The sequence below is a fragment of the Giraffa tippelskirchi genome, chromosome 12, assembly GCF_054371585.1.
Source record: "Giraffa tippelskirchi isolate mGirTip1 chromosome 12, T2T-mGirTip1v1.2.pri, whole genome shotgun sequence".
Classification (NCBI taxonomy): Eukaryota; Metazoa; Chordata; class Mammalia; order Artiodactyla; family Giraffidae; genus Giraffa; species Giraffa tippelskirchi.
Window position 1 is genome coordinate 149,532,441 of NC_137286.1, and position 13,273 is coordinate 149,545,713.

At 58.0% G+C, this 13,273-nt stretch overlaps 1 protein-coding gene and 1 long non-coding RNA gene across 30 annotated transcripts in view; one reads left to right on the forward strand and one right to left on the reverse strand.

Annotated features, from left to right (window-relative positions):
• The window catches only part of LOC145530351 (uncharacterized), a 17,113-nt gene extending 15,425 nt beyond the window's left edge, over window positions 1–1,688 (reverse strand). Inside the window, exon 1 of the long non-coding RNA XR_014071696.1 lies at window positions 1,519–1,688. This is a non-coding gene — a long non-coding RNA (uncharacterized LOC145530351). The remainder of the gene's footprint in view (window positions 1–1,518) is intronic.
• LAMP1 (lysosome associated membrane protein 1) lies at window positions 1,048–12,894 on the forward strand. Of its 29 annotated transcripts, XR_014071691.1 has the most exons (13): window positions 1,796–2,290; window positions 3,376–3,399; window positions 3,703–3,876; window positions 5,070–5,249; window positions 6,023–6,144; window positions 7,739–7,955; window positions 8,068–8,226; window positions 10,238–10,413; window positions 10,887–11,012; window positions 11,573–11,639; window positions 11,708–11,878; window positions 12,061–12,328; window positions 12,753–12,894. XR_014071691.1 is itself a non-coding variant. In XM_081551533.1 (12 exons), exons 5-12 carry the CDS (start codon window positions 6,088–6,090, stop codon window positions 12,198–12,200), a joined length of 1,113 nt encoding a protein of 370 aa, XP_081407659.1. In that variant the 5' UTR covers window positions 1,796–2,290; window positions 3,376–3,399; window positions 3,703–3,876; window positions 5,070–5,247; window positions 6,023–6,087; the 3' UTR covers window positions 12,201–12,894. The 29 variants fall into 29 exon arrangements, 16 of the variants coding, with proteins under 16 accessions (XP_081407653.1, XP_081407651.1, XP_081407652.1 ...); XM_081551533.1 differs by having other exon boundaries at window positions 5,070–5,247; window positions 12,061–12,894; XM_081551535.1 differs by lacking the exon at window positions 3,703–3,876 and adding an exon at window positions 3,877–4,041 and having other exon boundaries at window positions 5,070–5,247; window positions 12,061–12,894.
• Window positions 12,895–13,273: the final 379 nt, after the last annotated feature.

A 13,273-nucleotide genomic window follows, 5' to 3' on the forward strand; every position in this document is an offset into this window, starting at 1 on the left:
CCTTTTCTAGGCGGTTTAGGGCTTCCCCGAACCTTCCGGGCAGACGCTGCCCCGCCCGGCCCCTCTGGGACGCTCTAGGAGGGGTCGCAGCTGGCCGTCAGCGAGCCCTCCGCGGCCCCTCCACCCCGGACTGTGTCAGCCTTCCTTACGCCCGAGCTCTGCGTGCTTCCCGGTGTGTCCACTTCCCCGCCCCCGGCCCTCACCGCGCCCTCGTGGAGACCCTCCGCAAGTGTCCACCTCCCCGCCCCCGGCCCCCACCCCGCCCTCGTGGAGACCCTCCGCAAGTGTCCACCTCCCCGCCCTCGTGGAGATCTCAGCAAGACTGTCCACTTCCCCGCCCTCGTAGAGACCCTCAGGAAGTGTGTCCACTTCCCCGCCCCCGGACCCACCCCGCCCTCGTGGAGACCCTCCCCAAGTGTCCACTTCCCCGCCCTCGTGGAGATCTCAGCAAGATTGTCCACTTCCCCGCCCCCGGCCCCCACCCGCCCTCGTGGAGACCCTCCGCAAGTGTCCACTTCCCCGCCCTCGTGGAGATCTCAGCAAGATTGTCCACTTCCCCGCCCCCGGCCCCCACCCGCCCTCGTGGAGACCCTCAGAAGTGTCCACCTCCCCGCTCCCACCGCGCCCTCGTGGAGACCCTCAGGAAGAGTGTCCACTTCCCCGCCCTCGTGGAGATCTCAGCAAGATTGTCCACTTCCCCGCCCCCGGCCCTCACCGCGCCCTCGTGGAGACCCTCAGGAAGTGTATCCACTTCCCCGCCCTCCTCCAGGAGTCCCCCGACGCCGAGGCCCACTGTGTGGCGCGGCCGCCAAGGAGCGCCCACCCCCGGCCCACGGCGGAGAGCCGCAGTCTGGTCCGGGCCCGGCGGCTTTGTGGGCAGGTGACCGGCCGCGTCCCCGTCCGCCCTTCGCTTTCGGCGACCCGAGACCCGATCAGTGTCGCGGGCGTGACCCGCGTCACGTGTCGCAGCGGTCACGTGCCGAGGGCAGGTCACGTGCGAGCGCGGGGCGGGGCCCGAGCTCGCGCACTCTCGCGAGATTCGCGGGTGGTCACGTGACGGCGCGGGAGCGGTGCGGCCTCACGTGACGGGCGCCGCCGGCCGCGGGGTCTTTTTCTCGCCGTGGGCGCTGCGCCGGGACCTGCTGCTCTCTCGCCCGCCCGGTCAGTCCCCGGCCCGCCCGCCCGGCCCGGCCCAACCGCCCCGCCCGGCTCCTGCTCGCGCCCATGGCGGCCCCCGGCGGCGCCCGGCGACGGCCGCTGCTCCTGCTGCTGTTCGGTGAGAGGCCGGGCGGGGGCCGAGGGCTCGGGGTCCGCCGGCTGAGGGGCCGCGCGGGCCTCGGGGGCGGGGGCTCCGGGAGCGCCGTCCGTCCCGGACGGGCCAGCTGCCGGGGGCGGGGTCGGCCTGGGTGCTCCGAGGGGACGGAGGGGCCCGGCGCGGCCCTCGGGCCCCAGAGCCCGCTTCTGGGGTCTGTTGGCGGAGACTTGGCGGCTTCTCAGCGCTGCGGTTCGCCTCCTCACCTTGGGGCCCCGGTGGTCGCGGAGCGCTGCGAGCGGCTGCAGCCGGGACGAGGACGGCGCTGGCCTCGGTCCCCGCGGGGGACAGGGCGGGCGGCGACCCCGGCCTCGGGAGCCCGTCCTGCGGGCTCCCTTGGCCCTGCCGGCCGGCACGGAGCGCTAACCTGTGTTCTGACGTCGCTCGCTCGCTTGCGTTCTCGTTAGGTTATAACGATCTCGTTACCCCGGGGAGTTTCAGGGAGCCCGCAGTGGACAAAGGGCCTGGCGTCACAGTGGCCGTGATCATTTCTAGCGAAGCGTCGTCGGAAGAGCGGCGTGTGTGTGACTCCAGAGCCCTGCGTGGCTGTGGATGTTTTCTCCGTTGAGGGATTTTGCTCTCATTTATTTGTCGTAACAAGAGAGAAACCGTGGTGACTTGAACAGGATCACTACCTGGTTTGATCTGACTTCAGGGCTGTTGAGAACTCTCTCTGTGGCACTTTCTCTCCTGGTCCCTGTGACGCGGGAAGGTGAAAGTGCTAGGATCTGAAAAGTGCTAGCGGAGCGCCCTCGAGTTCAGCAGCCACAGAGGCACTTTCCACCCCTACCTGCTGGGAATTCTAGACTTTTGCTCTGGAATCCTGTTGTTGGTGACAGAATGGATTTTGGTCTCAGGTTCTTGTTTTGCCTGTTGTGTAAAATGCATTCTTTGAGCTGCAAGACCAGCCGCAAGGGGTGACCTTATTCTAGCAGCAAACCGGGAGCCTGGCTCTCCCTGGCGCGTGTCCTGAATTAGGTGAGGAGCTGCTGGGCGAGTCTTGTCGTGTCAGGGCGGCTGGCTGTTCTTTATTAGAAGAGCTTGCCTGCGTTACAAGTTTATTATTGTGTTTCATGTTGTAACAACTCACCTGATGAAGAGAAAAATCCATAACTCCCCTACATTGATAGCTTGGAGTATCGTGCATATAATTAGTGTTTTGATGTCTATTTTGTCATGTCTTTTAAGTTTTATATTTGGTTAAAAATCCATTTTTTAAAAAAGGTTTGTTAGCTTGGATTTGGATCTGTTTAAAGTAATGTTTTATTTTAATACACAATTTCACCAAAAAGCATTTTTCTAAAAATGTTTCAGAGTTCCAAATTACAAAGTCATCCTGCATTAATAACTGGAAATTTGTTTCCTCTGAAAACTTTGTAGAAAGCTAGGCAAGTGTGAACTGAAACTTTTTGATACATAGATCAAGTATTGTGTAATAGGACTCTTGACCGTTGATGTCACCGGGATGACCTTCCCCTTTCAAAATGAAGAACTGTTGCTTACAGAAGAGTTACCGATAATGTTACTATGGATCCTGGGAGTTTGTCAGTTACCAGGTTGCCGATCGAATTCTTCACTAGGTTTGAAGTTTAAATGTTTTAGGTCCGTAAGTTTGAATTTATATTGTTAGATCCATGCCAGGCTGTGGTAGTCCTTTCTTCTCTGCGTGTCCGAAAGACTTGACTCCATGCATGTATGACGTACACTTCTTCTGGAGCATCTGTTCGGCTGTGTTGTGATTATTTTTATGCCTGTATCTTCCTTATCCTATAGCCTATCTCAGCCTCACACATTAAGTGCTCAGGACCTATAGACGTCCAGTTTGACAGCAGTGCCCCCTAGCAGAACATGGGTGTCAGCTGTTCGGAAATGTACACCAGTAGTCTTAGAGGTTGTGATTCTGTGTCAGGGATGGCTCCTTGGTCTTTGTTTTTCTTCCTTTAAGTCTTCATACATGAGTATGTATCACTGGTTGTAAAAATAGTGGATTTAAAAGAATTGATCTTAGATTAGAAAGTGATTCCTTTTAAAAAGTTAATGAATTTATTGACTTGTTCCTCCAGATGGCAATCTCTTTCATATCTCAAGTGAGTATGTCGTAATTTGAAACATAATCCTTGCTCACTGAGTGTGGGAGAGAAAGTGTGGCTCAGGTGTGGCGAGCTCAGCAGGCACGCGGTCTGAGTCAGCAGGCCCAGGCCCAGGTTGGCTCTGCCTGGCGGCAGTGTGACCTGGAGCACAGCGGTGAACGCCTGTCTGCTTCGGACTCCCCATCGGTAGAAGGGAGTCCTCAGAGTGTCTGCCTATTAAAATTGTCACAGTCATTCAGTTACCTGCAAAGCCCAGTACGGGTGCTCGTTAAATGAAACACCTCTGTCGGTTTGTGTCAGGTGCCAAGGGTTCGGTGAGGAGTTTGGTAGGCGCAGCCTTGTGGCACTGAACCCGTCGGCAGTAACAGCTCTCTGAAGGCCGGCCCTGGCCCTGTTCTCCGTGCTCCGCTCGCTTCAGCTAACCTGATGCTCTGACAGCTCTCAAATGTCGGCTCGCTGCTTTTCACTTTACAGGTGCCTAAACTGAGGGTTTGGTGGTTCCTCCGAGCCCAGCTCGTTGGGCCAGTAGTGGCGAAGGAGTCTGTTTTCAGATTGACCGCTCACCGCAGGCAGGCGTGCTCCCACAGCTTGTTTTAGAGACTGGAATGTCTTCAGATGGAAGTTTTCTGAAGGAATAAGGTGCTTACCCCTCACAGGACCCTGGAGAGAGGATGGCGGCAAGTCCTGAGTGAAGGGCTGCTTGTGGTGCAGCTTCTGACCTTCAGGAGGGACACTCCTCAAGTTACTGAAACATTCTGACTTGAGAAAGTGGTGTTTTTATAGAGTTAAAAAGAAACTTCTGACCATTGGCATATATGTGTTCTCTTACAATCTTATGTCATAATGCTGCTGTAGACATTTTTCTCTTGACCAAAATTGGCTTGTGGTTTCTTGTTTTAATTGAAAAATTTCTGGGCCTCTCCAGAATACATATGGGCCTCTAGCACTGCTGAAGGCTGTTTGAAGTTTGTTTTAGTGATATTTTTTGTTGTTGTTTTTTGAAAGCTCAGGCCCTCAGCATGTTTATTACTAAATGAGGGAATTATGTGATTGAAAAGTTATTTAACGTGAAGTGTTTTCTAGTGAAGGGCTTTGAATCAGTAGGAAGCGTTTGGTGATCTAAGGAACTCTTACAGGAGAGCAGCTTGATAGGAGCTGACGCAGGAAGCAGTGGCCTGACCTGCTGAGCCCATGACGCGCACGGTGGGCGCCCAGGCCTGGGGCGTCCGTGCGCACCGGGAGCTGGTCGGTGTCCAGCGTCTGCCCGTCTTCTGTGCCTGGGCTTTGCTTCTGCTGCTGGACCTGCGTTTGCCTGGCTGGCGTCTTCAGCGGCTCTTGTGCATTTACCCTGTCGCTCTCAGAGGCGTCTTTAAAACTTTCAGTGTGCCAGAAATGAATCATGGGATTTTCTCTCCTCTGAAAAAAGCAGTATTCGTTCATTGGAAATGATTTTAGCGTCATCTTATTTGAGTGTTCTGAGGAGTAGCTTAAAAATTTGTGATCAAAACAGACAAGAATGTCCTTGACGCCCTAGGTGGCCTCGTTCTCCTGTAGCAGCTTTTCTCTATGGCTCCAACTTGAGGCGGAGTGTGGGGAGTCTGTCTGTCCTCTCTGGTTTAGGCCTAAGTCATAGTTGCTCTGAGTGTTTTATTTGGTGCTGGTCGCAGGGGTAGAGTGAGCTGGGCTCACTGAAGTCACTTACACACGCGATGGGGGCCGCGCGGGGAGCCGGCTGCCGCTCTCGGACTTCACCGCCCAGTCGAGTGCGCCCTTAGGGCTATCGGAGGCAGGCGCGTCCCATCCTGGCGCAGGGCGTGCAGGGACCTGTGCTGCAGAAAGACGGAGGTGTGTCTCTTGGCACGTGGCCACACACACAGCACACACGTGCTGGCTGAAAGCTGGTTGGGTTTAGAAGGGTCAGAACATCTATTCCTGCCCATCTGTGAGAGAACCAGGTGCTGAAGTGCATGGCTGTAAACTTACCTTTTGTGCCTCTGATCAGGGTGCACTTGTTGCTAAGCTCCCTGCTCGGGTGGTGGCCTGTGGCCCTGGCCCTGGCCCAGAGCAGTGGTCACACCCAGGCTGGAGGCCCTGCGACAGTTCTTGGCAGCGGGTGCAGAGGTGGCGTGGGGTCCTAAGGTCGCACAGCCAAGTCCAGAGCCAGTGGAGTTACTGTGTTTTGAGGCCTTTTGGGAGGTGGGTAAAGAACTCTGATCTTCAGGTCTGTGGCTTTTCCTGCCCTGTCAGCAGGTAAATCAGGCAACTCCTGCGCTGCAGCATGGGTCCGCCGTTTCTGTAGAGTGTCAGCGTTTGGTTCCAAGGTTCAAGTCCTTCCTCCAGGACCCTACCCCCGCCTCCCAGAGGTCCTCTGAGGAACCAACGTGAGGCCGCCTAGGCCCGGGGTGACCCCACGTTGGCACACTGATGGGGCGGCTTTCAAGAGGACAGTGTCACAGTGGTGTGGGGAGACAGAAGCCCTGCGGACCCGGCCCTCGGAACCCGCGTGTCCCAGTCTTTTTGGCAGTTAGGCGGCTTTCCCAGTAACAGTCATGTTGCTACAACTGTAAGCCACAAGACATTTTCAAAAAGTCACGTGGTGGTTTCTCTTTTTGGGAGTCAGCAGGCCTCGTGCACGGCGCGTCGGCAGTTTTTGTGGTGAAGAATGGCAACGGGACCGCATGCATCATGGCTGACTTCTCTGCTACCTTCCTGACCAGCTACGACACCAGGAGTGGGCCCCAGGTAGGAGAGCCCGGGCCTCCGCACCCTGCTGTGTGCGCGCCTGATGGGCCCGCTTAACCTCCTCGACACGTGTGCGTGTTCCGTGTCACACACTGCGGCGCCCCTTGGTGCCTGGGCGGTCTGTGCTCACTGAGTCACACAGACCATTGGGAACGCTGCTTTCGCTGATTGAGCTTTTTTCAGTTTTCCTCGATTATATTTTACGATGACAGTGCTTCCTTGTGTTAACTGCACTGACTTGCTTGCCCATCACCTGTAGCTGAGTTCTCTGGTTCTTTCTATGCCTGGTGTGCAGCTCTGTGAATGTAGCTTTTTTTGATCGGTTGATTTTGCTTTAGATAAACTTACGCTGCAGGAGTCACGTGTGAGCAGGTGTTGGAGGTGCGGTGTGACCGCCCTGGTTGGACCGGGGCGCCCCTTGTGGTTCTGTCACAGCAGCTCTGCAGGGTGAGGGCCGCCCGCTGCTGTCCGAGGCCCTAACAAACAAGCAGCGTCTCTGGTTCTGTGCTGTGCTTAGTTGCATCCAACCCTCTGCGACCCCGCGGGCTGGAGCCTGCCAGGCTCCTCTGTCCATGGCGTTTCCAGACGAGAAGAGTGGGGTGGGTGCCGTTTCCTGCTCCCTCTCTGTTGATTGTTCCTCCATTAATTACCTGTTTGTGGACTTTGCACTTCTTCCATTTACATTTGTTTTTGTAAATATGTCCTTATATCAGATTTTGCTTTCAATGCTTTGTTGAAGCGCCGTTTTTCCTTACCCATCTCCATGTCCACGGCACGCCGTCTGCTGGCACTTGGAGAGCAGTGGGGGCCCAGGACTGCCAGGAGGACGAGCGGTTCCTTCAGAGCCCCCTGGACACTCCAGCTGCCTGGACTCCAGTTGATGTAAATGATGTTTGTCAGACGGAAGGAAGCTGTGAGGACTTTGTCCATGGAGATGCCTCTAATTGTAAAGATTCGTCCGGGCACCTTTTAATTTCTACTTCACTTTTTTTGGGTTGGAATGTTTAAGTATTGTTTCATTATATGTTAATCGTGTTATACAAGTGGGATCATTTGTTTGCAGTAATGTGACTTCCCACTTCACGAAATGTGTCTTTGTCACAGGTGTGGTCCGTCTGCGGGACAGGGCTACGACAGCTTCTCACTGGCCACTCAGTTCAGTTCATGGAGATGGGCTTTGGTGGTTTTGTAGTTGTTTTGCTTATAATAGCTTAGCCAAACAGTTTGCAGTAAACTTCATCTTTTCTTTGTTTAGAGAGACATGTTCTTTAAATAAATACTGTAGCAGTCACGAAGGTCTGAGAGTATCAGCTTATCTTGGAGCCCAGCATGAATTATTTCAGTTTATGTGATAGCTTTATTTTCGTTCTTACATGAAGTGAAATTACATCAGTGGAGAAAATGTTAGTAATTAGGTCATCCTTATCTTGCACTTGAATTACTTTTTGGTCTGTTACTTGACATAAAGTGCTTTGGTGTCTTGTTTTTTGTCAAACGTATGCATTGATAGTGACGTCTGAGGGGGAGCGGGTCTGGGTTCCCAGCTGTGCTTGTTTCGGAACCCTGTAGTAACCCGTTATTGTGCTGGTTCCAGACCAAGTTCTTGATGCTGCCAGCTGGTGCGGAAGTGTCAAACAGCAGCTCTTGTGGCAAAGAGAATGCTTCTGACTCCAGTCTCGTGATCACTTTTGGAAGAGGCCACACGCTGACCCTCACTTTCACCAGAAATGCAACACGTTACAAGGTCCAGCTGATGCGCTTTGCTTATAACTTGTCAGACACAGACACTTTCCCCAATTCGAGCTCCACAGGTAAGAACCAGTATGGACCAGTGATGAGGTGAAGAGAACTGGGTTGGGGAGTATCTAAACTGCTTTTAAGCAAGCACTTCAAGGGGTTAAAAACCGATTTTTTAAAATACAGGAGTCAAGACTGTGGAGTCCATGACGGACATCAAGGCCGACATCAATAAGACGTACCGGTGTGTGAGCGACACCCAGGTGCACATGGGCAATGTGACGGCCACGCTCCGTAACACCGCCATCCAGGCCTACCTGTCCGGCAGCAACTTCAGCAGGGAAGGTGAGGACCCCTGCGGGGACCCGGTCCCCAGGGCCCCCCTGTGGGGATGATGCCCTCCTCCCTGAGAGTGGGTTCAGACAGGGTCCAGGGCAAAGTAGGTGGACCCTCTGCCCTTGTCATGGAGTGGATGGGGTCGGGGCGGCAGTCTCCACACAGAGACCTCGCCCACCACAGTCCCGCTCAGGCAGGCGGACCCAGGGTGCTGCTCAGGAAGCCTGCGCTCCCCTCCTGTGAAATGAGGGTGCTGACCTCTCGGGGGGCGTGGGGACCCAGGAGTCTGTTCAGAGAGTACCCTGGGCACCGCACAGCCTTCTGCCTCCGACTCCACATCCTGCCGGTCAGCTCACAGGTCACTGTCCCTTCTTGGGGGGAGGGTGGCATCCCCACCACCCTGCTCTGTGTGCCAGCCTTGCCTGGTGGCTCAGAGTGGCCGGGTTCCGGGCTGCATGGCAACCCCCTGGCCCTCCCTGTGGCCGGCAGCAGGCATGGGCCGTCCTGCTCCAAGGGGGCTGCAAGGGCTTCTGGGCTCTGCACAGCCAGCAAACGAAGGGTGGTGTTTGTGATCATAAATTTAATGTTAAAAAAAAATCCAAAGAATGTTTCACAACAGGTGACAGTCAGGCTTCCCGTGCCTGTGACTGACCTTTTGCTGGGGAGCAGCCACGGTGCCTTGCCCTCCCACTCCCACAGCTGCTCCTGTGCTTACGTGGCGGAGCCCTCAGGCGGGGACCGGCATCCATGGCCACAGTCTGCAGCAGCCACCGTCTGGCCCTCCTCAGAGGAGGCTTGCCAACCCGACCCCACGGGCACGTCAGTGGCGGGTCTGGGGCTGAAGGAAGCCCCACGTGACCGGGAGATGCATGGCCAGCAGCCCAGTCACAGGGCTGAGGGTCAGGTCCTGAGGCCACCATGCGACCCCGGTCAGGCCAGCCCGGAGGGTTCCGGCTGCACCCTGGGGCGGCGAGCGTGTGAGGCTGTGGGTGCAAGCCAGGGTCTGGGCGCTTGGGTGGGACCCGCGGCAGCAAGTCACGTGCTGTTAGGAGCCAGGGTTTGCAGTTAGCAGCTGAGCGTGGGTTTCAGCAGAGGGAAGCAGCACCGACCCGGGAGGTCAGGCCGGGCGGGCGGCAGCGTCTGGTCTCCTGACCTGCCCAAGCCTGGACACGCCTCACCTGGACGGCTGCCTTCCCTGCTTCTGAGGCCTCTGAACGCAGACACAGAGACTAATGTTGTTAAGGTAAACAGCTCCCTTGCTTTTAGAGGACTGGTTTCAGAGCAGTTTTAGGTTCACACCAGAACGGCAGAGCGTACAGATTCCGCACGTAGCCTGGTCCCCACGCAGGTGCCGCCCCCGCTCTCAGTGGCCACGTGGTGGTCACTCTCCAAGGAGGGACGGCACAGGCGTGAGCCCCATCGCCAGTGCCCCCCACAGGGTTCTCTCCCTGCTGGGGTCGCCGGGTCCACCTGTGGCCCCTCATCTGCTAGTTGTGGCCTCCTGCCCGCCCCACCTGCCCTGGACAGGCCTGCAGCAGTTGTGGCCTGGGCATGGGGTCTGGCTCCGAGCTTGACCCATGGGGCCGCCCCTGCCGCCCTCCAGGGCACGCGGGGCTGCTGCCAGTATGTGGCGCGTGTCCAGTGTCTGTCCCCGCCCGGCCTGGGTGCTCCTGCTCCTCTGCTGCTCCCTCAGGACCGTGTCCAGCCCGGCGCGCAGGCGCTCGGACGGTGGGTATGAACTGTCACCATTTCAAATGGCCTCGGAGACACCATCCTGACGGCACAGGACACAGTTGAGGTTTTGTTCCTGACCTCACGGGAGGTTTGTTCTGCTGGAGAGGATGTCCTTGCAGGCGAGGGGCCGCCGAGGCTGGAGGGTTCCAGGAGCAGGGGGAGCTGGGAGTGCAGGCAGGAGTCGGGTGTCAGGCGCCTGCTAGGCCGGGGCAGCCCGCTCCCACCCAGCGTTTCTGGAGCCCCGGCTCCCTGGAGGATGAGCACACTCACCCCACTGTCCCCACAGAGACGCGCTGTGAGCAAGACCTGCCCACCCCAACCGCGCCACCCCAGCCCTCGCCCAGCCCAGCTCCCGCGAGCCCCACGGTGTTCAGGTACAGCGTGAATGGCACCAACGGGACTTGCTTGCTGGTCAGCATGGGGCTGCAGCTGAATGTCACCTACAGGACCGTCGACAACAAGGTGGGCTGGCCGGAGCCCTGTTCCCTGCACTGGGTCCTGGGGCAGGTCGTGGGCGGTGTGTCCTGGGGTGCTCGGCTGGACCCCTGTCCACCCGGGCCGCTGTCCTGAGGCCACAGCCTGAAGCTGCCGTCTCCTTGAGGCACGTGTGTTAGCCCTGAGAGAGGGCGGGCTCTCCTGAGTGTCCACCAGGTGCTCAGGGGTCTCTGCTCGTCCTCAGAGATGACGATCTCCCCGAGGCCAAGGGTCTGGGGTGGCTTTGAGATGGAGGCCTGCTCCTCCTGCAGGGATGAGAGCCGGGGGAGACTGCCGGAAGTACAGAAACCGTCTGCATCCAGCGGTCACTTCTGTCTTTTCTTCTGGTTTTGTTCCTGTGAATGGGCCTTGAAGCCACTGCCTCCTGGTCGCCTCTGCCTCTCTCTGCTCACAGCCCGGGGGCTGGCAGGAGGGGAGCTGACCTCTTGCTCTTCTCATAGACAGTGACCAGAGAGTTCAATGTCAACCCCAACAAGACCTCCTTCGGGGGGAACTGCTTTGCCACACTGGCGACTCTGGAGCTCCATGGTGAGAACATCCTGCTCCTGCTGCTCCAGTTCGCAATGGTGAGGGCCCCCTCGGCCCCTTGTCTGTGGGACCCCCCGGCCCCCCAGCAGTGGTGAGGGCCCCCCGCCCCACTAGCCCTTTGTCTGCGGGACCCCGGCCCCGCAGCCTGCATCCATCAGCAGAAACCTCACAGTAGCTGGTGGCGCTGCAGGGGCTGGGGTGACCCAAGGCCTCAGGTGCTGTTCCCGCCTCGTCCTGGAGCCGAGTCCCCACACCCTCACTCTGCACACCTGCCCGGGACGAGTCTAGTCAGCAGGAGACCGGGGACACGTGTGCCTCACTCTGCAATGGACCGCTGCGCTTCTCCTGATAAAAGCTTTCCCGGAAAGTTCAGTGTTGGCTTTTGGGGAGCATGGCTGCTTCAGCCCCTATCCCAGCAGACTCGTGCTCTGGGCAGGGACTGTAAGGAGCCAACTGGAGTTCTGTTCCCGAGATGACAGGCTGCCTTCTGGCTCCTGAGCGCTGTGCAGCTGCCTGCTGAAGCTGGGGGCGCTGGCAGTCACCGTCAGCAGCAGGTGATCCTCCAGTCTGACGGTGACCGTGGCCTTGTCTTCTCTAGAACGAGAGCTCCAGCCGGGTTTTCCTTCAGGGAGTCCAGCTGAACATGACTCTGCCCGACGCCAAAGGTGAGGCCCCCACCACCCCTCCGCGTGCCCTGCAGGTGCCCAGGGCGCTCACCCCACTGCCTTTGCAGACCACAGCTTCACGGCCACCAACAGCTCGCTGAGGGCGCTGCAGGTCGCCGCGGGGAACTCGTACAGGTGCAACGCCGAGCAGCGCCTGCAGGTCACCAGCACCTTCTCCCTCAACGTGATCCGAGTGTGGGTGCAGGCGTTTCGTGTGGACGGGGGCAAGTTTGGGCCTGGTGAGTAGGCGGGGCGCTCAGGAGCAGGGCCCCCAGCGTCCTCTGCCTGCATCCCTGATTCCGCGGGCCAGCACAGCCGCGGGCGCGCCCACCATCCTTTGAGCAGGGCTGGGGAGGCTTTCCCCGCGAGAGCCGTGGGTGCAGAGGGGGCGAGCCCGGCTGTCTGTCTGTCCTTCCCGCAGTGGAGGAGTGCCAGCTGGATGAGAACAGCATGCTGATCCCCATCGCCGTGGGTGGCGCCCTGGCGGGGCTGGTCCTCATCGTCCTCATCGCCTACCTGATCGGCCGGAAGAGGAGCCACGCCGGCTACCAGACCATCTAGCTGCGGGCGCGGCCTCGGCTGCTCCCCCGGCGTAGATCACTGTCGGGGGCACTTTCTTACAAACTGGTTTTCATATCTGCTTTATTCAACGTGAAGTTCATCTGGCAACACTTACTATGCACAAGAGAGTAACTATGGAAATGACGGTGTTAATTTTGCTAACTGGGTTAACTATTTTGCTAACTGGTTAAATGTTAATATTTACCAAAGTAGGACTGTAAGGGGGTGGGGGTAAGAGCTTTTCTCAACGGGCACAGGCTCCACTCTGGTTCGGCCTCTCAAGGCCCTGGTGTCGGGGCTTTGCCCTCTGAGGTAAGCCTCACGGGGGGAGGGTCTGGTCCAAGGCTTTGGTGAAGGCAGTGGCCGGGCGGTGAGTGCGGAGGGTGAGACGCAGACCTGGCCCCTCAGTTCAACCTCGGCGGCCCCACCCGGCCTGGGTGCTGGGTCCCGGGTCCCACACTCTGCCTCGAGAGCTGACACTTTTTAAGATAGAAACTTGGGTGTTATTTTTATTTACTTTTGTGTAAAGTGGTTTTCTGTTTTCTGTTGGAGGTTTGGGGCGATCCTCTATCCGCACCGTGCACAGTAGTCGTTCCGCTCTGCTCATTGCTTGCAGCTCAGTGGGCTGTGTGCCAAGGATCCCCTCTGGGACGCGTTGCCGTAACGATGCTAATAAAATGTCTGTCTGTCTGGGCTTCATGCTTTTGTCGGCTCCCGAGAGAGGTGGCGGTACGTGAGCTGGGTCAGCAGGTCAGCTTGGGGGGCTGTCCCAAGGCCAGCGACTCACGAAAGGCAGGTCTCAAGAAAGTGGGTTAGGAGCCTGCTTTCTGGGGACAGATCCCTGGAAGACGGTTCCTTACCTGGTCCTGCGAATTGGTGGCCGGGGGCGGGGTGGGGGTTGGCGCTCAGGCCTGAGTAGACAGAGGCTGGCGTTGGGGGCAGGTTGAGGGCAGCCTGCCTGTGGTGGCCCTGGGCAGCGGCCCCTTCCACCAGGCAGGGCAGGGCCCGGCCGCCCCACAGGAGCCCAGGTGCAGGCCACGTGAGCGCCTTCCAACACGGCCGTCTCCTGGGGT